General features: G+C 44.4%; 2 protein-coding genes across 2 annotated transcripts in view; one reads left to right on the top strand and one right to left on the bottom strand.

The window, feature by feature from the left end:
* Window positions 1-24535, top strand: part of LOC126541784 (uncharacterized) — a 140850-nt gene that overhangs the window by 59986 nt on the left and 56329 nt on the right. The window lies entirely within an intron of this gene.
* Window positions 3601-22288, bottom strand: LOC126541785 (cytochrome P450 1A1-like). The gene is made up of 10 exons (XM_055076915.1): window positions 22011-22288; window positions 20505-20672; window positions 20259-20438; window positions 19795-19888; window positions 14563-14718; window positions 12498-12706; window positions 10974-11099; window positions 10397-10501; window positions 7915-8046; window positions 3601-5779 (listed from the first exon to the last, which is right to left on the bottom strand). The coding sequence occupies exons 2-10, from the start codon at window positions 20665-20667 to the stop codon at window positions 5412-5414; spliced, it is 1533 nt and encodes a 510-aa protein (XP_054932890.1). The 5' UTR covers window positions 20668-20672; window positions 22011-22288; the 3' UTR covers window positions 3601-5411.

Here is a 24535-nt window from a genome sequence, read left to right as displayed (position 1 = left end):
TTGTAATGAATTTCCGGAATGACGCCAGTTTGGAGATATGTGCCATGAAACTTGCCCTAAGTATGCACTGTAGTTCCACTTACATTTTTAACAAAACGTTCTTTCATGCATTGAGCCACAAAAGTAACTGGAATGTCCATGTATTTCGTTCCACATTCGAAATATCTCGAAACTGCCGTCATCCTGGAAATTAAATTCAAGTGGATACGTCTTGGAAGCTCACCGGCGGCAATTCGCAAATTGCAGAATGTGCCGTAAAATAATTAATTGAGAAGTTCATTATTATTTCTTTAATTGTTTGAATATGTGTTTCGATTTCTCGTACTAGTAAAGTCCTCCTCTGTGAATAATCGAGATCAAGGACGAAAAATATGCTATCTGCCACAAGCGATTTTTGAGAATTCCATAAAACTTAAATATGAACACCCTGTGTACCATCCTTGATGTCTGAACGGATGTGCCAGCTTTAATATCAAGAAATTTCATTCAATTTTAGAGTCCTACACTGCTCTGACTGCACCGACAGTGGTTGTAGACCCTCCAGGGGATATAAAATAGAGCACGTTTTCCTCCTCAAACGTACGCAGTGTCATGTCGAATCTGATGAGACGAATCTGCTATGGAAGTGTTCCAAATACACAATGAACGATCCCTGTTTCTCTGACGTCTGCCACTCAAGAAGCCCATTGCGTACTTTTAATGCATTAGCATGAGGAATGTCAAAGTTGAAAGAATGGTGTATGTGTGTTAAGTGTCGGAAGCCAGCCACGTGGTTGAGGTAGAGTGGATGGGATAGCTTGGAAGAGTGTGTGTGTGTGTATGTATGTATGTATGTATGTATGTATGTATGTATGTATGTATGTATGTATGTATGTATGTATGTATGTATGTATGTATGTATGTATGTATGTATGTATGTATGTATGTATGTATGTATGTATGTATGTATGTATGTATGTATGTATGCATGTATGTATGTATGTATGCATGCATGTATGTATGCATGTATGTATGCATGTATGCATGTATGTATGCATGTATGCATGTATGCATGCATGTATGTATGCATGTATGTATGCATGTATGTATGCATGTATGTATGCATGTATGCATGTATGTATGCATGTATGTATGTATGTATGCATGTATGCATGTATGTATGCATGTATGTATGTATGCATGCATGTATGCATGTATGTATGTATGCATGCATGCATGCATGTATGTATGTATGTATGCAAGTAGTAGCAGGTCACCGTCAGAGCAACTGCCGGTGACTTCTCGAAGACGCAGGATGGGTTTTGAGTGAGCTCCTGAAGAGGACTTTGCAATGCGGTGAACGCAGTTTAAATGATGGATCCAGGGCTTCAAAGAAGTGCAAAGCAGTGCTAACTCATTTATCTGGCATTTAGCGCTACATTGCCGCTGAATTGTTTACCCACCTCAGTCAAACGGGCAAATGTGCCATTTTTGGCCCCTTTTCACCTCTCTGTCTTTCTTGTTAGTAAAATCTCTCTCCCTCCACAGTTACTTTGAGGTAGTGCACTTCGCCATCAGTGTCATTCGCAGGCTGTCAGAGAGAAATATTTCTAGACATTTGCTCTGGAATGCACTTGCCAGCGAATATGTTAAAGGCACTCACACTTTGCTGCTATGAAGCGTGCAGCCTCGCTAGCAGTTCTTCAATATTAATAAAACAATACCGATTTCGGAGTAGGCGCTAATTCTAATACAACTTTTCTTGTGGGTTAAAATGTTACGAGCTTCACCGTGACATCAGTGCAGCTAAAACAAGCTTGAAACTGTCATTTTAAGCACCGCTTTTTTGACTGTCTGGATATTGCATATGTTCCTCGCTTGAACAGACTCAAAACAAATAGGCGTGTTAGCGAGATAATATTATTTCTACTTTTCGTTGCAAAAGTTCTTGTAATAATAATTTTTTTTCGCAATAAAACAGTAATTGTTTCTAAAATTCAATATACTGAGGAGCATATGGGGTTTAACCGAGGGGCCCGATATTTATTAGCCATATCATGAGAAGCCAACAAACACTGACACCGAGGACAACATAGGGGAAATTACTTGTGCTTAATGAATGAAATAAAGAAACGATAAATTAATGGAAATGAAAGTGGATGAAAAAACAACTTGCCGCAGGTGGGGAACGATCCCACAACCTTCGCATTTCGCGGGCGATGCTCTACCAACTGAGCTACCAAACGGCGCCGCGGTAGCTCAATTGGTAGCGCATCGCATTCGAAATGTGAAGGTTGTGGGATCGTTCCTCACTTGCCGGTGCAGTTAAAGCAACGATTTGCCGCAAATGGTGTCATTACAATTGCTTTTATTCAGATAAATGTTTCTCTTAGCGACTTCCCTCCCCCCTCCCTCCTTCATATATAAGGCTAATTCCATATCTGTGCACAAAACATCGGTGTAAATAGTGTAAATTCTCTACTTTGGCTTTCCATCGGCGTACGCTGTCTAGTCGTACGCTCTCGCTTCTTTTCATTGGGATTTGGTGCTTCTCACGGGCAGTTCGTTAAGCGCGACCATTGCTCTCTTGTCGATCGCTCCAATGTCCCGTGTGGATCGGACGCTGTACGCAATCCCCAGGCGTGTCTGTGAACACCTGTACACTTCATTAGCGTCCTGTCTGTCTCTATCCATTCAATGATGTTGAGCATGAACTAAGGCGCATCGATATGAGAGATGATCTTTTTGCTTGATGCCGTTTTTGTGTCCAGCGCTGTTAGTCATACGGATTTTGCCGCAAGTAATTTTTTTGATGGCATATTTTTCTCGCGAGTGAGCAGTTCGGACACGCCACTCACCGCGAAACACACGGCGCCAGGAGGCGCACATGTAAATTTTTCAATTAGAAAATGCGGGAAGCTAAGATACAATATAAGTAAACTTATACTAACCCATAGAGTGCAGGCTGCAAGCAGCTGCATTATAGAATACATTTGCAGAAATAAATGTGAGCAACGCTTGAGCTGGCGATACTACTCGTCCAAGTGAACTAGTAGAAATTGTAGCCTTGAGCTCATGAAATGTTCAACTTTAGCTTTAGGAACGCCAGTACAGCACTTCAACGGAAGAGGGAAAACACGGGGAAGGCGGGAGATGGAAGGCGGGAGTTCTCGTTTTGCCCATTGTCTTGAACTGAAAAAGGTTACAGAAGTGCAGTTATTGTTGCATCCGTACTTTTCGGTTTCAAGCTAATAATCAGTGTAAAGAATTCGCTACAGATATGCTTTATTACTGCATCATTGCATCTATGATTGCAGAAGCTGACTGTTTAGTGATGTGACTGTCGAGCAAGTGTTTGTGGCTCCTTCGCGCTTACAAAATCCAACGTTGGAAGAAGCGCACAAATAAGGTGTTGATTCATCTATCGTCCAACCATATAATAACTGGCGCACAGTCACTCCGTCGGTCGGTCAATCAATCAATCAATCAATCAATCAATCAATCAATCAATCAATCAATCAATCAATCAATCAATCAATCAATCAATCAATCAATCAATCAATCAATCAATCAATCAATCAATCAATCAATCAATCAATCAATCAATCAATCAATCAATCAATCAATCCTTTATATTTAATGAAAACATCATCTATACAGTACAAGAAAGTCCATGCGCAAGCGTTAAATGCTTAGTGTACACTGCATCACCTTTATTGCCTTCACGGCACCCGTTGCATGTCATAGCAGCAACTACCAATATGTGCTGACGCTCATAGCCGGTTCGAAAGAGCACTGGCATGCAGATTCATGGATCGTGCCGAATTTTGTTCACTTTGGTTTATTTGCTTCTCTTTGTTAACTGACGAGTGGGGTTGAAGGATACATTGCAGGACGAGTGGAGTCTACAACACCAAAATTATATAACGTGATTCTCTGCTATATTGGCAAGGGCTTGGGTAGCCGACGAGACTCCAGAGAACTAGGATGGCACCTATAGCTAGCAGCGCCTTTGTACATATTATGCTTGAAAATTCAAACACATTCGTAGCCATTCACTACAACACTTTGTTTTAAGTGGCGATAATTCATGGCAGCTTCTTCAAATTACCTTCGCAGTTTTTTGACGTTATGGCGTTGTGGCCAGGTTTTATACTCTGAGAATGTGTTCGGGAGTGACGTTTTACTTCTTCCTACCGCGTAACTGGAAAGCATCGCTTAGATTAAGAAAGTTTGGCGTTCCTTTGAGACAGGCATCTAATGAAAGATACATTTCGTGTGACTTTTTCAGTAAAGCAACTCTTTATTAATTTTTCTTGTCGGCATACATGAATTGGAGTACGAAGCAAGTTCTGAAGCCTGAGCACGGCTCTTGTGTCAAACACCGCAGTGCTACTCAAGCAGCACCACTTCACTACACGTATGCAGTACATAAGCACACGAAAGTAAAAAAAAAAGAAAGTTAGCCTTGATTTGCCTTGAGAAGCGCATGCAGATGGAGACGGAAAAAACTTCAAAGATTGCGTGACATTCATAACGAAGAAAAAGATAGCATAATATCACACATGTTCGTCCAAAAGTTTTGATGTGTGACTGCTGCACGTTATGCGACAAGAACTCACTTTTGTCGACAATCTCGAAAAAAAGTTGAGAGCGACGTTAAGATCCCAACTAGCTGGTCTGCACCATTTTGTAAGAAATGTTACTGAACGTCTATGCGCTATACCGCGCCCAATCGACGGAAATATTCGAGTTGTTCATATAGACCATGTGTCGAAAAATGGCATATATCTCTCAGTCCTCTGCATGCGTTATGAGTTATGTTACGTTTGAGTTAGTTATGCTAAGGTTATGTTGTAGTTATGAGTTATGCTATATGTCACGAGAAACGATTTGTGTTTAATATTAATAACTTGAACACAGCTTTCGAATTTTTGTTGTATGTTCCTATTCCCACAAATGTTTTGTAGAAAGGATGTAGCCGAAAAGTTTAGTTTTGTCCTGCCTAAAGAAGATCACAAATCAGTTCTTCTCTTGGCAAAAGAAGAAAAAAGATCTAGCGAGCGAGATAAGACCTATTACACATGTTGGATCTGATAAAGGGTGTGCAGCATTGTTTTGCTTGTGACGTCTAAGGGTGTCGCAAAGAATCTGCTTATGAGTACCGCTATGAATTCAAGGTTGCGTCTTGCGTATTTCTTCCCGCTGAATGACGTTGGGCCGACTCGAACAACGGCTCTGACGTCGGTAAAACACGTATGAAAAGAACACACAGAGGATAGCAACGCCAGCTCGACCATGGCAGCTTCACCTATCAAAACGTTAGCCCTGGTACTTGAACACGATGCAACATGGCTTTCACGGCGTGAATCGCATCTCTTGGCCTTAGGCCTCAGCTTTGGACTCTATTGGGCATGAACGCTCCGTGAAACTCAGCGCTCCAAGCATCCGTTTCTCTTGGAGAGAACGATGTCACGCTGAGCCGGTAGGAAGAAGAGCGACGAACCGATACTTCTCATGTCCACACTTGAGGCGTTGTCGATGGCACTGCAGCTGACTCTCTGCATGAATCGGACGAGGATGTAGAATATGTCAACGTGTGCGAGCTTCTCCCCTGGACAAGCCCTTGCACCTAGGCCGAAACTTAGCAGCGGCCCGGCGTCCTGACGCAGTCTTCCAGTGACGGGGTCCAGAAAGCGATCAGGCCGGAACTTTCCTGGTTCGTCCCAGAAGCGTGTGTCGTGATTCACTCCGTAGACGTTGAACAACACACCAGTGTCTTTAGGTATGGCTGCCGTGCCTGCGAAAATTGAGGAGCTTGCGCTTTACCACAGCAACTTGGGAACTTCATTTTAGTTTTGTGCGAGTTTCGTGGCTCATAATTCATAATTAAGTTCACCGGCCTAGATTGTTATCTCCGGTTGCAAACATATCGTTATAACATACAAGCATTACAAAAGGCTGATTTTCTTAGGCATTCACAGCGTACTTCTTACTTTCCCGTAATATCTATATAGGAGTAGGAGAGAGAGCCTTTTACAGTGAAGCTGCTAACGCGACTATAGAAGCACTGGAAAACTTTATATGCGTGTTTTCATGGTGTCCTGGGAGAAGTCGACAATTCACGTAGTGTAGACTCTCTTTCAATTGCCATTTTTATTTTTGTCGTTGTTTCCATTATGATACGAACGGTGAAAAACTGTGAACTTGAATACCATTAATAATACCGGTGGCAACAATCTGCCCTCTTGCAATGCTTTTTGTGCCTGCTTTGCGGTTTTGCTTTTTTCAGGACGGGGAGGATAGGTTTGTCGAGCCATTTTTGTAGATTGCGCGATCGTTTTTCCGCGCCGATGTTTTGCACCGGAGTTGTCTTGAAGTGTTGAACTGGACCCCGCACTCCTCTCACTCAATGCCTCTTTTGGAGGCCTCTGAGGTATTCCTAATAAATAAATAAATAAATAAATAAATAAATAAATAAATAAATAAATAAATAAATAAATAAATAAAAATTTTAAGGGAACTTGGGGCATGTTACAACGCTTTTTGAAGTAACGTCAGTAAAGCGCTCGTAAATACACGCATTCACTAAATTGTCGTGCGCCTTACTACTTTGTTACTAAAGCGGTACCAGATGGGACATTTCAAAGCTACTAAGAGAACCCGAAAAGTTGTTTTAGTTGTTTTTTTTTTACAAGGCGAATGCTAACATATCAGTGTTGTCTACTCTATATGATACAAGTTTTTCAGAAAAGTCGAACCGATATTTAAAAAGAAAAAATTGCGCCTTAGCGATGGAAAGGCAGCGTTTGCGCAAACACATTATTCGTCTCAGCGGAGAGGATATAAAGGGTAATCGCTACAACTGAATAGGTAACTAACTAAAATACAGTGATCAATTATTTTTGACAACATTGTAGGCATGTTGTAACTTAAATTGAACATAGCTAGCACCTGATACGAGGAATGTGGGACTGAAATCTTCCTGCGACATGTAAACTTAAAGCTTACCCTCATTGCGCTCTCTGGAAAAGTGTTAACGGAAACGCCAAGCTATCTTGACATATATTTTGGGTGCGCATTCTGTCTGGTGTTGATGTCAGTTGCCGCGAAAAGCGTGTGATGAAACCTCCTCATTTTCTCTACTATACAGGGTGTCCCAGCTAACTTTAGCCAGAGTTTAAAAATATGCAAATGGCCACGTAGCTGGACGGAACGAAGGCAGTGTTGTTTGCCCGTCGCATGGAGATACTCAAACTATATTGTTCATTCCGCCTAATTAGATACTTAGTGTTAGTTGATTAACCAACTTCTAAAATATTTTAATTAGATGAAAAGTGTGAGTGAGAAAATTGTAGAGCGACATGAAAAAGTCGCGATACAGCTTTCTGTTGCTCAATACATGCTACATGAAAGTGTTTTTCCGAGCGTGAAAGAAGCGCCGAAATGCACGCAAAATCAATGCGCGACTGGCCGCTCGAGGCACTTTGCGATGCGAAAAAAAGAAAAAGAGAAATTAGAAGTGCCTCTATGCGAATTGTTTCAGCTCAAAATCTAACTTCAAAGACTTCAGTCATTAGAGCCTCCTCTTCACTGCTGACCTTATAAGTCCCCAATCTAGAGCACTGCTTGGCTTTTTTTTTGATTGGCTATTGAGTTGACGCCTCTAAAAGCTGCAAATAAATATAACGACACTGAAATTGGAGTATACTAGGGTGTTTTTGAGCTCTTCTTCCATTAAAAGGGTGCCATCACGACCGCAAATCTAGCCCGAGTCATCTAGTTTAGCAGAGGAACGTAACAGACGGTGACCCATTGGTGAAGGTCACTTCATAGAATGGTCTGCAGTGTGAATACGGCATGCGATTGCTTCTTCTGTTGCTTTTTAACGCTATCTCTTTGGTCAAGTTAACGTTGCCGCAATGTTTTGCTTACCGACTGTTGTATCCGTACTTGTCTTGTGGGGCATGCCAATCGGTGCAAAAGGATGACACCGAAACGTCTCCATCATGCAGGCCACTGTAAAAGGCAGTCTTTCTCGATCTTCGTACACAGGTGAACTGGTTCCTATACGAATACGAGAAAAGAAATTCGTGGTAGGCAAAGTCAGCTTCCGGTCAAAGGGCGTTGGCAACAGCATGTCTAAGGTCATGCAGAACGCAGTAAACTAACGAGTGTCTTGTATCAGAAGTACGGGGAGGCCGAATGAGTGGTCAGTCGTATTTAGGTTGATACTTTTCTTTCCAAGGAATGATAATTGAAGAAATGCGAATAAAACGAAAAGGCTTTCTGTCCTTACTTTTCTTAAGTTTTATTTGACTTTAGATGGCGGATCAAAATCGTTATTTCTAAGAAGTGCACCAAGACTTATATAAAAAGAAAGAGCGCGACTTACTGCAATTAACAAACACTGGTACGCGTATGCTGCCGGTAGCGTGCTTATTTTAGAGGCAGGTAACATCTGCTGTATTTCGCCGCACAGAAGTTATGATATAACATGGTGGAAGACGCAGTTTCAGTTATGCTATAATCACTCATCTTCTATGCGAATAAAAGTAGCCTGTTCAAGCATCTCATTCTTCTCACCGGGGCTCCCAACATGGGGATTGATCATCATTCGAAAAGACAGGTTGTTTTATAATATTTATAACATATTTGTATCTTCTATGACAATATTAATGTGGATGACACATATTCAGGCTCCTCAAAACAGTGCTCAACACGGGAGGACGACTGGAAATTCCCGACCTAATTAGCGTAAAAAATTCTTACATATATTTGTTTTTAAAAATAAATCTGGCTAACTTTTTCATATCGCCATAAGTTCCATTTCGTAACTTATTATATTATACTACAGAAGAATGGAAATAAGATGCTGCTGGACAATTGATTTAAAAAGGAAAGAATGAAAGGTGTGTCCTGCGAATGGCAATCTCACGTTTTTTTGTCAAATAGTACAAGTCTCTACGTGAGATGTTTTGTTTCATCACTCCCCCCCCCCCCCCCCCCCCAAGAAAAAAAAATGGTGAGCACAACTCGATTGGCGGTAGTTAACAGAGAGCTAAAGTTTGGCACTCAAGATTCTATCTATCCACACAGTTCGACGGCATTATCGAGCAAGATAGATTTGACGACGATCTGTTTCCTTAAGGTTTTTGCGTCCTTCAAAAAAAAGAAAAAAGAAAAAGAAATCCGGCAGGATCGATCTCACGATGAAAGTCGACGTTAATGCGATTATCACTGAAGCAATGCAGCGGCACACCGTATCGCCGTCGCCGAGACGCGTCATCTACGGGACACGTACTGCAGACGGGTTCCTCTCTCGCGCTTCCCTCTGTACACGCTGGGCCATCTAGTGCCGCCGCCTGGTGTCCACGTGTGGCGCGTGTGAGAATATATATTCAGACAGGGTTGTCTTAAGATATTTGTGACGCGTATTCGATTCCGCCATGTACCGGATATTTCTTTTTTGTCATTGAAGAGTTGCGCACACCCAGTGACACATACAGTGACCCAAATTGGCCTCCAAGATGCTAACTGAAGAGCGGCACATACCCAGTAGCCCAAGCTGATCCGATGGTTGGTTTCGAACGCGGTTTTCTTAGCGCAGCGGCCCAAGGTTCTACACAGTGACCCAAGATGGCGGGAAAACGGTTACATAAACAGACAGAGGGCCAGATAGATAGATAGATAGATAGATAGATAGATAGATAGATAGATAGATAGATAGATAGATAGATAGATAGATAGATAGATAGATAGATAGATAGATAGATAGATAGATAGATAGATAGATAGATAGATAGATGTCTGTCTGTCTGTAACCGTTTTCCCGCCAACTTGGGTCATTGGGAAGTCCGTGGTCTAAGGAGTACAGCATTGGGCTCGTGCTGATGGAACCGGCTTCAAAAGCAACCGCCGGACTATCTTGAGTCACTGGGTATGTGGCACTGGGTACGCGCCTCAGTGAACATCTTTGTCACCAGCTTGGTTCATTGGGTACGTGCGACTAGGCATATGCCGCTCTTCACCGAAGCTCTTTGGTACCAGCTTGGTTAACAGTGCGCCACTTAGTATGGGGCGCTCTTCAATGGGACAAAAGACCAATGAACAAAAGAATGGGACCAAAATTGATGGTGACACCATAGATGGTCGAACCCATGACCATTGGTGGGAGTCGAACCCACGACCTTTAGTGTTAATCAAGGAGAAGGTAATTAAGGCATAGTTAATTAAGAATGAATTAAGGCAATCGAACCCACGACCGTTGACGGGCGAAAACAAGTAATAGGAAGTAACAACGCATTCGAATGAGAATGTCAAGTAACTTAAGCGCGCAGGCTTTCGCCTTAATTCACTTTAGCGTGTGCTAAACTGACTCCGCATTTCTTTTAAAAGGCCAATAATGCGTTCTTACCGATGCAGTCTTCAATTTCCTTTTGAATTCTCTTCTGAATCTCGGGGTGCTTAGCAAGCCTGAGAAACATCCACTGAAGCGCTGACGCCGAAGTGTCTGTGGCACCTATGAAGGAAGATTTTTGTGCGCTGATGAGAATAATTAGATAATGCATTTCAGCAAAATTTTCGAGGTTATGTATGGTAGGGGAAGATGGAAATTAAGAGCAGAGGTTCGAGTATTAAAAAAAAGAGAAACAAGCGATTACGCTATTTACACCATCACGTCCAGACTCCTGCTGGTTAAGGACTGAAGCGAGCCGTCGGTGGTGTCTAAACTAGATTTAGAGTTCCGCCGGGCCCCTGCAGTAGTTTCACTGGCAAGCCGGCATTAGCTTCAAGCCGGCGCTGAAGAAACAGTTGATCACTAAGCTTTAACTTGTTCGGAACGTTAGGCACTGCATGCATGGACCTCAGTTTCAAGGAGTTGGTACAAATTACAGTGTGTAGGTTCCGCTAATAAACAAAGCTCGCAGGCTGTCGAGGAGAATGTGGGAAGCGATCACAGAAGAAACTGACACGCTGTGCTGGCTGCTCACCTCCAAACAAGTTCATGACAACCTGAACCAGGTTTTCTTTGGTCAGATATTCGGCGTCGCTTTCCCTCTGTCGGGTGGCCTCCTCCCGAGCGGAAATCAGGCCATGCACGATGTTGTCCTTGCTACCTGATGGAACAAAAGCGATTTGCAGTCATGCGCGACAGCGTAATGAACCTTTGTAAGTTGGCTGGTATGCAAGGCCTACCAGAAAACTGTTGTAGACATATCACTAGCGGTGAGCATTCTGAAGAAAACAATCTTGGGCTGTCAATGTACCTCGCTTGGCTACTTTCTCTTTTCCGCTTGTTGTTGCAGCTTGCCACCAGGCGCGTGTGCTGCAGAATGAGGTTCTACCTCGTTCTTCGTTCTTTTTTTCTTTCAACTACCATGCTGTATGCAATTGGGGGTACAGGCACCTTCAAGCCATTCATCAAAATGATTTTTAAAGCGATAGGCACTCTTTGGGAACTTCACGCACACTTTTAGGGAACTCTCTGCATACCTACCTGTCTGTCTGCCTGCCTCTGGCTGCCTCTGGCTGCCTCTGGCTGCCTCTGGCTGCCTCTGGCTGCCTCTGGCTGCCTCTGGCTGCCTCTGGCTGCCTCTGGCTGCCTCTGGCTGCCTCTGGCTGCCTCTGCCTACCTCTGCCTACCTGTATGCCTAGCTTTCTGTCTACCTGTCTCCCTAGCTGTCCTTGTGTCTGTGCCTCCCTTGTCGCCTCTGATTACAAGTGCAGACGTTGGTCTGTGAACTGCAGTGTTTTGTATATAGCTGTGGAGTTTCGAGGGCAGCCAACTTATGGAACTGTGAAGAATGTTCGTTAATGAAAGGCTGTGCGTTTAAATATGTATAAACGCAAGCCTTTTACATTCGTGTAAACGCGGGCATGCCTTGTGCATCACTTTAATTTTACAAACCGTAAATAAGTTTAGCAAGCACTCGAACAGCAGCCGAGATATGCCTTTCTGCTCAGCAATGCTCTTACGAACAAAAATATCTATCATTGTGGCTTTGTCTCACAAAGTGTCGAACTCTGTGCACACGACAGCTATGTGGCATGTGAGAATGCGTGGGCAAAAGTTGTGACGTGTGAGCAGGTGTCCGTCGCAGGAAGAAGGTGAAAGCTTCTGTCCCGCGCCAGAATGTAAGGCGCAGTGGAATGTCTCGGTCATATGGTGCCGTTTTTCTCTGAAGATCCTGGCCATGCTGAGGCATTCTGCGTGTAGTTGGAAAGTTCTTTACTGGAATTATGTGAAATAAAACAAAATTCCTATAAACGTTTAAAGCATGTGAGTTGAGTCGGAAAACTTCCCGCGTTCACCCAGGACCGGCTGCCGGAGACATCGAATTCCTGGCAGATAGGAAATAAATTTGTTGGTAATGTTGCGCATTCGACGAAATACGAAGTTAGTGCAAACTACGTATGACTACGGCTATTTAATGATTAGCGACACTCTTATATCGGCCGTAACAAAACAGTTATTCGCATGACAGTGACAAAGAAAACGGGAAAACTTATCATACCTGCTTTGTACGACTCCTCGGCCTTAGCGAACAGCCGGTCAATAATCTGTCGGTACTCAGTGTACAGGGCCTCGATCTTCTTCTCCCTCTTGCGGTACAGCAGTCCTAGAATGGGCGCAATGTCGCTCGGCAGGCCGTCTGGGGAGGCTGCGTAGTACTCGTGGTCTATCTCTTCCAGGCGAAGAATGTCCTTTTCTTCTCCATTCAGGCTGCACGATACAATCCCTTTCTTTGGTTTCCAAGAGCGGTCAGCTGTGATTCAGCAGGAAGGTACTTGAAATACTAAAGTAGGGCACGCGACGGCTATGCATGAACGCACTCAGATGGCGCTAACTTGCAACAGCGATTTTATTTTTATAGTATTCAGGTGATTTTTCTATCATCCTCGAAGCAAATAACGGCACTCAGATGGCGCTAACTTGCAACAGCGATCTTATTTTTATAGTATTCAGGTGATTTTTCTATCATCCTCGAAGTAAATAACCGCGCCCAGCAGCGCGTCACTTGACACCTGTCTATATTACACTGCGCTAGTTGCCAGCGTAACCTTAGGAATATTTAATTCTAGAATTTTAGGCTGTGGATAAATTTTTCGCTGTACGGCTACATTTGTTGCACGTCCAAGCGATAATAAAAAGATTCGTGCACTCATTACACCCCCTACTCGAGATTCGTCTGTTGGCGTGATCACTCGGGCTCAGACTCCCCACAGTTCTACCCCGCCGAGGTCCACTCGGACTTAGACTCACCCAGATTCCACTCAGCCGGGCTCACTGAGGCTCACTTAGCGGAAAAAGCTGAGGCAGGTCCCCTTGGCTTGGCTCTCACTCGCTCAGGCTTATCTTGTCGCGAATTAGACCCTAAATGTCCTTTATACGAGATTAATATATAACACGAGTAGAGAGATACCCGCCGTGGTTGCTCAGTGGCTATGGTGTTGGGCTGCTGAGCACGAGGTCGCGGGATCGAGTCCCGGCCACGGCGGCCGCATTTCGATGGGGGCGAAATGCGAAAACACCCGTGTACTTAGATTTAGGTGCACGTTAAAGAACCCCAGGTGGTCGAAATTTCCGGAGTCCCCCACTACGGCGTGCCTCATAATCAGAAAGTGGTTTTGGCACGTAAAACCTCATAATTAAAAAAGAATTAAAAAGTAGAGAGATGACAAATGCAAAAACACTTAGGAATAAGTACGCAGAATGGTCTTAAAGATAGATATCCTTAGTTGCAGCGCATTACAAGGTCTTGTAGAGAACGAACAAGTATCACTCGTGATCTTAGCATTGCTGGAAATATTGCGCTGACGCATAAAATGTGCTCGATGGATCTTTAGGGAGTATGAACATTCTTATTTGTGTGTTTGTGCATGTGCGCTGCACGCGCGTTTTTGGCAGCTGAGGATAGAACTCGATCGTTTCTTTCTGGCACTGTGGAGTATGAATGCTTGCCTCGTAAACAAAAGTACATGATGCTAAATATGTGCACGAAGAAACCTTCCTATACCAATTCTTAATAACGGTCCGCAATATCACCGCAGATGGTCGCTATTCTGCTTTGTGAGTTGCCTAACGTCGCGCTAGGCACTGACAATTTCGTAAGTACTGCGTGGTCGACAGAATTAAAGACAGCTTTCTCTATGAACTAAGTGTCATAAGTGCACATACTCAGTTCCAGCAGTGACAGTGCTGACATCTATATTTGCTGTCAACCGCATTGAACGTGAGCACCAAACATGGAGAAAGGAAAATGACTGGAAAGGAGCGCCACGTGACCGTCTTTTAGCCAAGTAAAAAAAAATAAACAAAAGGATAATGGGAAATAGGCCTTCACAGCGTGAAGCTCAAGCTGTAATTTGTAGCCGCTGATCTCGAGCGCGTGTACGGCAGAGAGCAGGCAGGAGAGCACGTGACGAGGTAGCCTGCAATAGCTACAGCGTACCAAACAATGTCATGACAAGGTCATGCAAACGTGGAGAGCCTATAGGGCCTACTCTCCAAAAGTCATCGCGCAGATAGGCCCCGGAGAGGAATGCTATACCCATAACGGCAAAAAGTAACTCTCTTACCTTGCGCCATAGATTGATGCTCCTGTAAGCTTGTAAAGCATGGAGAAAAACAACTTCCTTGAGTCGACAATTTGTGGCTCCAATGTCAAGGTGTCCACGTAGGCGTCAACGATGTCGGTGCATAGCCTTTCCAGGGCTTTTGTGGCCGCATACTTCCTGGGATTGGTTACAAAACTGGAAGTCACATCCACTTCACTAGGCTTCATGAGCGATGAAATACACAAGTTGCAATTCAGCCGTTGTTTTAAGTAGCGCCATAAAAACGAAATATTGTTTAGGTGATTTAGCAGATGTCATACAAATATTTTGGAGGACGCTTAAAGGGACGGACAACTGGCCAACTGGAATAATATGTTGTGAGACGTTGATGGAAATGAAATGATCATGATTTATAGAGACATAATCCAGCATGGTGTTGGCGATTTACGCAGGCATTATAACTTTAAATTGGTAAAGAAAATCTAAATAAAAAACAATAAGTGGGGAGGCCTGGCGGTGAAATATTGCTACTTCAAATGTAGTACGTCAGATACTGTACGAAAGTCGACTGTCATTAAGTACAGCCTTACTATTGGTTAAAATTGCAGTTGGTAGAACATTAGACACTCGCGCTTTGTTCCACGCTTCGGAAATCAAAATTGCACTCGTGGCTACGGCAACATGGGGCCCTATAACGTAAAACTATTCCAATGTATTTCTATTCCAATCTCCTGACGTCAAATTTGCGTAACCGCCAACGCAAGCACCGGGCGGTCACCCGCAGGGTTGTCTGAACAGACCAATCAAACGCTCTCCTCGTTCATAGGAGGTAACTTTTGTTTGCTTGAAAAACGAATAACATTGCCTACACTGAGCGGCTTGTCGTATCTAATTGGCTGACAAGAGGCGAGGAGAACGCTCAAGTGCAGAGGGATTGGATGGGGCCGAGCCACTGCACTGAAAGTCGATAACCGGACGAAGAGGGTGGTGCCGGCGTCTAGGATTGGTCGACTTTCCCTTTCTTAGCTTGCGGTGGCTGGTCGAAAATCGCGGCGGCACGCAACGAAAGCTCAAGAATGACGCTAAAACGGACCCTCATCAAAGAAGAGTTGGCAGAATGAGGGGGTAAACGTGCCGAAAGTGCTCGAAAACGTTACACGGCCACGCAAGATGTTTTATTATACGCAAATACACCCATGCTCTCTGGCAGGTACGAGTAGCCAGCGTCTGAGCGATCGGCGGCAGCCATCTTCTATTCCTTCCGGAACGGGGCAGCCTGCGGCTATTCCGAAGAAAATTCAGTTTTGTTCGGCATATTATGCATCTTTATCGCGTACGCGTCACTTTGACGAGGTGAGTTCTTGTGGTTTTTTGACGTCGCGTGACAGGCAGGTGAAGTGGGTGCAGCCCGAAAACTTTTTACCAATAGCCGAGGGCTAATGGCGAAAATCGGTCGAATCAGAAATAACTGTTTTTCTTTTTTCTGTCAAATCATGCATAATCAGTGTGTACACATCATATCAGAGGGGGAGGTATCGCGGTTTTCGTGACGTCGCGTGACAGACAGGTGAAGTGGGGGTGGTCGAAAAAAGTTTTTGACCAATCGTGGAGGGCTGATAGCAAAATTGGAATAGAAAAGTTTGGAATAGTTTTACGTCATAGCGCCCATGCTTAACTCCGCACCACGTGTAACGGCGTCGCTTCGTTTTCGATCCGACTAGCTTCGTTTGGACTAGTTAAATACCAAAGCAATTGGAAGAAAACCACGAAAACAAGTAGCAATTACTGCAGAAATACTTTAACAATTCGGAAAACGTGAATTGCGGGAACATCGACTTGATAAACAAAATCATACTTTGTCACATCTACGGTCACACTTGCCCATTGGCTGCCACTAATGCCGGAACAAAAGCAAAGTTCACAATGTTGTTCGAGAACATAAAACATTATTACCAAGATTTGAATTATGCAAAGTGCACGTTAGTTACCCTCCCTGGATGTTAACATGTCCGAAAATAAAATTATCGGTTGATGGGATTATATCTAAGGGAGACATGTTCATGGTAGCCGCACAATAACTGGCACTCTTCCAAACTTACTCATTATATCCCCAATACATCCATGTTTATATAGATGGTTCGTGTCATAAAAATTCCTCGACTTCAGTATTCGTCATTCCACATTTAGCGCTAGAGCAAACATTTAATTTATCCCGAGAGACATCTTCCACCGTGGCAGAACTGTTTGCAATCCTGCGTGCTTTGCGTTTCATAACATCAGAAAAGCATTCGCAAAAATGGGTAATCTTTAGCGATTCGCATTACTACAGAGCAATAAGAAAAGTTCTTTGAACAAATTGCTATTGTATGAGACACTCAAAGGACTTACAAAAGCAGGCGCAATGAGCGACGTAAGTGCATTTCAGTGGATACCTGGGCACTGCAATATTCCTGGTAATACTGCAGCGGACGCAGCCGCGAATCAGGCGCACAATAATGCAGACAACCAATCTTCCCATATTGCGTGGTGAAGTCCGTCTGATCCTGAGGCAGATTTCCTGTCGCCTCAGCAAAACTACCTGGTTTGATCAGCAAACTAAAAACTCGGAGTCATACTTTATAGACCCATGTATAAACTTATCAATACCGGAAAATCTAAGAGACAACAGAAAATTTGACACATTGGTACACCGCCTGCGTCATGGTACTGCATTTACGAAACACTTCTTGTACAGGATAAAACGTGTCTCTAGTCTACAGTGTTTTTTTGCCATCCAGACGAAGATGTGTATCATCTTCTCCTCGAGTGTACGAAATACGCTCCACAAAGAAGGGTACTGCAAGCAAATTTGTTGGTATCAGACAGAAGACCATTCACTCTAAAAAAGATACTTGACCCATGGCCAACTGCGGGCCTTCGGAAAAGAGCACGTCTTGCTCTGAAAAAGTTTTTAGAGGACACCAACATTTTGGGAGAATATTAAGTTTCAGATGATCCGAATACGCTAAATGAGGAACATAAATGTTGTTCGTGGTTCATAATTGGTCTATGTGGTGATCGCAACTTTTACGCAATATGTATAATTATGTTCTGTACTTGCAGTGTATTACATGTGCTGTGTGATTTGCCGGTTCAACATATCTGACTTTATATACGCGTACGCGTACTGAACTCATGCAAAAAACCTTTCGGTTCATGTACTGTTGGACTGTATATTTTTTATTCATCCAGTGTTCTACTGAGTGTCATATTTTGTGTCGCTATTCTACCCTTTTACGCAACTTTGTTTCCTTTGCCAGGTGACAAGGGGTAGCCGGTGCCACCATAAAGGCGCCAACCTCTCCTAATATTCATAAAAAAAAAGCCCCGGCGCATAATTGCTATCGCGCTCACCTGTCCCAGTTTTCAGCATGCTTCTAGCGAACGACTGCATCCTCACTGCAGATCAAAACATTTTGATATAAAATGTTCCACGGCGCTTTCCGCGTTAGCTCTTCATGATTAGACACTCTAACAGGTAAACTTTTCATTGCACTAAAGAATGGGTACCACGAAAATAGGTTGTCAGTCCATTTAAGATTCGTTTTTAAGAGTGGAACGCAATAGCATTCAAAGATCCCTGATTGCTTCTCGCACTTATCGGCAACGGCAACTTATTTAACCGCAATGTTTGCCGGGAAACGCTGGCGGCGAACGCTATACACCGTGGTGCAACATTTTTCAAGTGGGAGGCTAAGTCATCTCTCTGTCTCTCTCTCTCTCTCCCTATATATATATATATATATATATATATATATATATATGTATTGTTACGAAATCTGCTTATTTACACGGTGAAAACAGGTCCAAGAGGAAGCCATAGGCCAGGCCCAGCCACCGCAGAGTACCCTGAGATCACGCACGCACTCTGCTTCTTCTTTCCATGCCTCAGTCGCGCAGTGCTGCGACATTTTACCAAGGGGCCGACGAGGCTGGCTCAGCGAGTTAAAGGGACCTGTGATGGTACTGCACGAGTCCGGCCAAATGAACAACTTGCGTCGCACGTGAACGCCGATTACTTGCCGTCACTTTGGCAACGACATAGTTCACATCACTCGAGCGACTGAGTATAACGAATGGTCCCGTGTAAGTGGAAAGAAACTTGCGGTACAATCTCTTTTTGCGAACAGGTGTCCACAACCAAACATAATCACCGGGAGTAAAGCTGACGGAGATATGCCGCGCATCATAGCGAATCTTGCTGTTGCCTCGAGAGGACAACGTCCTAAGATGCGCCAGTCGACGTGCTTCTTCAGCACGACACAGAGTTAGGGTGATGGAAGGATCTTTTTGACAGGATAAAGGTAGAATAGTGTCCGGAAAGCTCTGGGGAGCGTGTGCGTCCTGCAGAAAGAACGGTGCACCTCCAGTAACTTCGTGCTTGGCAGTATTGTACGCGCACGTTACAAAGGTATGACAGCTTTCCAATTTTTGTAGTCAGCAGCGACATACATTGATAACTTGTTGGTAAGCCTTCTATTGTTAAGGGTTCGCTGTACGCCGGACGCCAGATTTTCTACGTCACGGGGCCTTTAACGCTATCGCATTAATATGTTACACCGATAAGTAGTAGGGTCATTTGAAAACGCTTCAGTAGGAGGCGTGTGTGCGTGTGTGTGTGTGTGGGCGGGGGGCACTGAACTAGGGTGAGATGGATGCCTTAGCGTAATCGCGTTGTCAGGTTTAATGCGGCCGCCGTGGCCGCGATTCAATCCCCCGACCTCGTGCTTAGCAGCCCAACACCATAGCCACAAAGCAATCACGGGGGGTGAGTAGTCAGGCTTCTGCGTTTGCTCCTGAAACAACCACACTGTTCACAGGGGAGGTGAAAGAACAGAAATAAGGCGATCGTATTTTAATACAGCTTCGTCCTGCCTGCGATGTTAGGGTGTAGTAAACGATAAACATTTTTCCTTAGATGATTCTACTCCATAGGAACACTTATCCACACTACCATAGGCAGCGTTCGATGCTGCGTAAACAGGATAGTCATTAGACTATCCTTTATATGCACTGTCATGCGCCGTTATTACCTTGCCTCTTTGTAAACTCTGTTCTCATGGTATGGCAATTTTCCAGTTCTATGATGTTTACGTTTAACTTACTTTGCAACGATGAAACATTTATTTATTGCTTTTGAAGATACGCTGACTCTAATAACTGTGTGGAAATAGCGGACAAATGTTAGGTGGAAATATGCAGAAGTTCACTTACCGCACGGCTAGGGATGCAACTCTTCGAAGTGCCTTCCAGTAAGGCGTGTAATCCTCGAACATAACATCATGATTTCCTTGGTTTTGTATGTCACCTGAAGTAGTTAGCAAAGGCTAGTTTAAGGAAAAAAAAGAAGAAGTAATTGATTGTGTTCAATAGCGCACATGTCATACTGCACAGAAGGAGAGCGCGTGGCGAATTTCCGAAGTTTGGGTGAACCATCAGTAGAAACGAACACCATACGCTCAGCATGCAAGTTAGTTATGTTTATTGAATTCGCGCGTTCAGTGCCGCAGGTTGCGCCAAAGTGCACAAGATAGAAGAGCGGAATGTCTATGTGGGTCGTATGCGATTGAATAAAGCAAGTGCATTTGAGTTAGGCTAACAACAAAAAGAAATGTAAAGGAAAGGCGGGCTATGCGTAGGCGAGATTTCCAATAGCGAGTAAGGCAACGTGTACCCACGCATTCTTAGAGGCAGACGTCCCGAAAACGCGTGCTTCCGCTTGAGGAACGCTTCCTGAATGACATCGTAGCTATTGAGGATCACCATTGGATTGTGCGAGCACCACAGGGTGAAGACGTCGCCATACGTCTTGGACCACTCGATCGCCTGGCCGTGCAGGTTCTCCACCTTCCGCAGAGCTGCAATAAACGAGAAACGAAACGCACAGTGCGAAACGGGCTTTCCTACGGCCACAAGGTACTCACCGAGCAGATTCCCGAATACGGGGACAGGGAATGGTCCTTTTGGGTACCTGGACACTCTATCGTAGAAATGGCTCACGAGGCACGTGAAGGCAAAGACCAGCGCGATGCCAATCCACCGCCAGTCCCGCAGGATGGAGGCGTATGCTACGAGGGAGTCGTCCATGGCAGCTGGTCGGAAATGACGAAGTGCGGAAAGCATTGTACTGTGCGTATGTGTACGACAACAGGTACGTACTACTTGCTGTGGCCTCCCGAAATAACACTGCACAAATGTTTTCACTGTCCAAGCCTGCGTGTCGCACAAGAGCCCGCACAAATTGCCAATCTACAACGCTGCGTGAAAACTCGGTGGCCTGTGCGTCCAGCTCCTAACTGGACGTTGCCGGTACGCACCGAGTTCAGTCTCCACTGGCGACGAGGAAAGCTTCCTTTTCCTTCGCCATACAGTGGCGGCGAAGCTGAGGACTATAAGTAAGCGATGGTGAAAATGTCGTAGCGGAAAGTGACAAACAGAGGCAGCAGGCCAAGTTTCCAGCTTTTAGCTGCTGTCGTGCGTCGAAATTCGGCAGTCACAATGGGCTGCCTCATATTTCGACGGGTTGCACAGGGCGAGGTTCTAGTCAAGGCATCGCTACACAGGGAATAGCCCTACGTATACCTAACAGAGAGATACTATAATTCACACTTCTACAGAGATGGGATGCTTTTAGACCTTAACCACAACTTCAGTCGCAAACAGTTTGGTCAGTCATGGTAGAAGCATCAGCGATTTTCACAGCTCCAGTTACTTTAAATCTTGAATGCGGAAAAGATATGACGCGGTCAACTCTTCCCTCTTAAAAGCACTTACATTTGATTGAATTGATGGAAAGAGGCAAAGAATAAGAGATAGCATGAGAAACACCGCAGAGGAGAGCTCCGAATTAATTTGAACTGTTCGCTCTTTGACGTTCATCCAATGCACTACACTCGAGTGCATTCGCATTGCACTTCCATCAAAACCGCCCCCTCTGCCAGGAGTCGAACACGCGACCATCTGCTCAGCAGCAGAACGCTATAGCTACAGAGCTATATTTGCGGGTGGCACAAGTCAGAGAGTTTTATTGATCTTTTCTGCGATTTTTCCGTCCATCTAACTGCATCCACTGTGAAGTATGACGAGCTTGCCGAAGTTGATTGCCCTTCTCCTGTATATGCCTGTGAAAAAAAAAACAACCTCTGGCTAAAATCTATTTATTTATAGCCATCTTACCTTGCAACCTCGAAGAAATCATTGGATGACAGCGGTTTAGACAAACGCTGACAGGTATGAGGCATTCTATAAAACTGACAACTAGTAGCATACTAGTCACAGAAGCGCGCAAGGAGATGTAGTACGCAGTGTTCAGCACTTGCAAACACACTTGTTTATACGAAGCCGAAATTATTCCGAAGTAAGCCTCGATGTAGCTTGACTTTGATAGCCTTGATGTAGCTTAAATCCTAGTAAGACTGAGCCTTACTTACGTCTTTGTGGACCCTGCGGACAGCACGGAGGTTTGGTAGTAGGCGCTCACTTTTCCAGCAGACCGAAGCTAGTCACTAATTTTCGCGAAGCCACGTGCCGTGCTGTGGAGTTAGAGGCAGCGCGATCTCTCACCACTGCATCATCACTGCTGTGGTACTTATTGGCTCGCTCCGGCTACCGATGACTCCTGCACCCATTGATATGCACCTGACGAGCCTGGCGTGCCGCTTCACCCCTGCAGCGCCGTCGTTCGACGGCGCTGCAGGGGTGAAGCCTGTCTGCGGGGTGACACCTGTCTGCTTCTGATTTGCAAGACTGTTCGTCAAGTGTAGAAAGTGAAACCCTCGAGGTAGGTGAGGTGGGAGTCTTGCGTTTTTATTTTGTTGCGACAGCCCTGCTGCCGGCCTTGAACATCTGTCACGGTTGGGTAACACACGTTGAGAGCGGCGTTGCACCACCGGGAAGACCGTGTTAGTCAACTTACAGCTATATTTGTTTACCTCCAGGTCAAAAGGGGACGAACGAAAGGGCTCGCGGGCTTAGGTTTAATTGCGTGCCTGTGAATCGCGGTTTGTCAGAAAAATTTCAGTTAATGATTTTCGTCTAACTGAAATCTTCAAACCAGTCATAGCGTTGCCGACTTCTCCCAGTATTTGTCAGGTGATGTGCCTACTGTAGGAGTGTGCCGGATTTTCGGTTGTGAACCGAGTGTTATATCTTGCTTCGCTTTTGCTACTTTCCGTTGACACTGAGCTCAACCCTTGCCCTTTTGATGAAGGTCAAGTGAATTTCTAAGAAAAAAAAATTAATTTGCGAATTTTGCCTGCTAGAACCACGATCGTATTATGAGGCACGCCGTGGTGGGGCATTCCGGAATAAATTTGACCACCTCGGTTTCTTTAATGCGCTCCCAATCGACGGTACACGAGCGTTCGCGTCACCGACCTCCACTGCGACGTGGCCGCCGCGACCGGTATCGAACCTGCCACCTCGAGCTCAGCAGCGCAAAATGGGGTGCGATCTTGTACGCGTTTCAAAATAGAACGGAGGCGGTCCGTTGCACTGTATTCGTCCGATAGCCGACGACACGGAATTATTGACAGCAGATATCACAGCACAATTGACGTCATGGCATTCGTCATGGTTCAAATTGACCAATCGTGTGTGGCTCGGTGGAACGAACCGCCTCCGTTCTATTTTGGAACGCATACAAGATCGCGTCCATTAACTCCTTCAAGAACTAACAGGATACTATTATGGACTAAGCTAGATAACACTGATATCAGTATTACTAATAATGGTCACATGGTGGACGAAATAAATAACAAGCTTGGCGTAGGTCAGAGCCACGCAGATGACGTTATGTAATTGGTGCGTAAACAAGGAAAGGTAGTTAAAGATCTAACGCAACAAGTAAGAGTTCTCGAAAAGAACAAGGTAGACCTCGCTGAACGACTGTTCTGAAACGGGAGAAGAGCTCGAAGCTGTAATTAGAAGTATCTGCATACTAAGTTGGGAAGTCAACTGAGGTTAGTGCGAGGCGCACATCACGCTGGTCGTTTTAGAGAACGCAATATAAGGCCACTTATTGCAAATTTTTCATCTGTTAAAGAATAGGAGGCCGTTTTAAAGAACGCAGGAGAAGTTCAAGGGTTCGCAGTACAGCCTAGAACAAAATTATTCCTCTCAGACTCGGGTGGTACAAAAGCGATTTTGTGAATATCAGAACGCAAACAAGGGAAATAGGGAAAACCAGGTTAAAACCAGGTTAAACGAAGTTAAACCAGGTCTTGCCTCTTACTTGCATGTGCGTCCACGGCGTCTTGGCTTGCGGAGTCTGTATAAGGGAGCTGCTGTGGCTAGGCATAGGCATTGTCCAAGCGAGAAGAAAAGGCCATTCAAATGGGGAATTATGTAAATAAATGCAGTTCTTATGTCTGCTTCTTGCACTGTTCTTGCCTAGAAGCTTTCAAAGATAGTGTCCAGAATGCACGAGCACTTTGACTGCTTTTACTTTTTACATGCTGGTGTTGTGTGAGATCATTGGAATGGCTGCGCGCAGCAGTATAGCACTTGGTGCAGGCATTTGAAGTGGTAGCCAAAAATATTAAGAATCATCCTTGTCTGCATGGATGCTTCCAATTTGTGAATGCAGTAGTAACTGTCATTATTGGGGCGAGGCCTCCACATCTATGTGGCGAGTGCCGTAGCTCTAAATTCAATTTTTCTTTCATTTTTTCTCAAGATGCCGGATATGTACACATTAGATGTGATCCATTTTTATTGAGCCCAGTGTGGAGAGAGAATCATTAAATTGCTTTTTTATATGGCTTGTTTTTTGGTTTGTTTCTGAATTTATCAAGCAGCAGTGTCATCACGCTAAAGTGACTCATCTATGACAATCATCAGCTTTCGTTTTGCAGAAGAACAAATTTCTTGACCCATTGTTTGCTTTCCCATTACTCGCATAATTTCGCTGAGTAGTCTACCTATAGTGACTTGCTTGACCTCCACTAAAGAGTCT

This window comes from Dermacentor andersoni, chromosome 2 (assembly GCF_023375885.2).
Source record: "Dermacentor andersoni chromosome 2, qqDerAnde1_hic_scaffold, whole genome shotgun sequence".
Taxonomy (NCBI): Eukaryota; Metazoa; Arthropoda; class Arachnida; order Ixodida; family Ixodidae; genus Dermacentor; species Dermacentor andersoni.
This window is presented reverse-complemented; position numbering and strand designations above follow the sequence as displayed.

Bases quoted from the DNA above. Each gene is read 5' to 3' on its own strand.
- LOC126541785 (XM_055076915.1), bottom strand. From the start codon at position 20,667: ATGGACGACTCCCTCGTAGCATACGCCTCCATCCTGCGGGACTGGCGG. The intron at 12,707-14,562 runs GTAAGAGAGTTA...TGTATCGTGCAG, and splicing joins GCATCAATCTATGGCGCAAG to CCTGAATGGAGAAGAAAAGG. The intron at 10,502-10,973 runs GTGAGCAGCCAG...CTTCCTTCATAG, and splicing joins TGTCATGAACTTGTTTGGAG to GTGCCACAGACACTTCGGCG.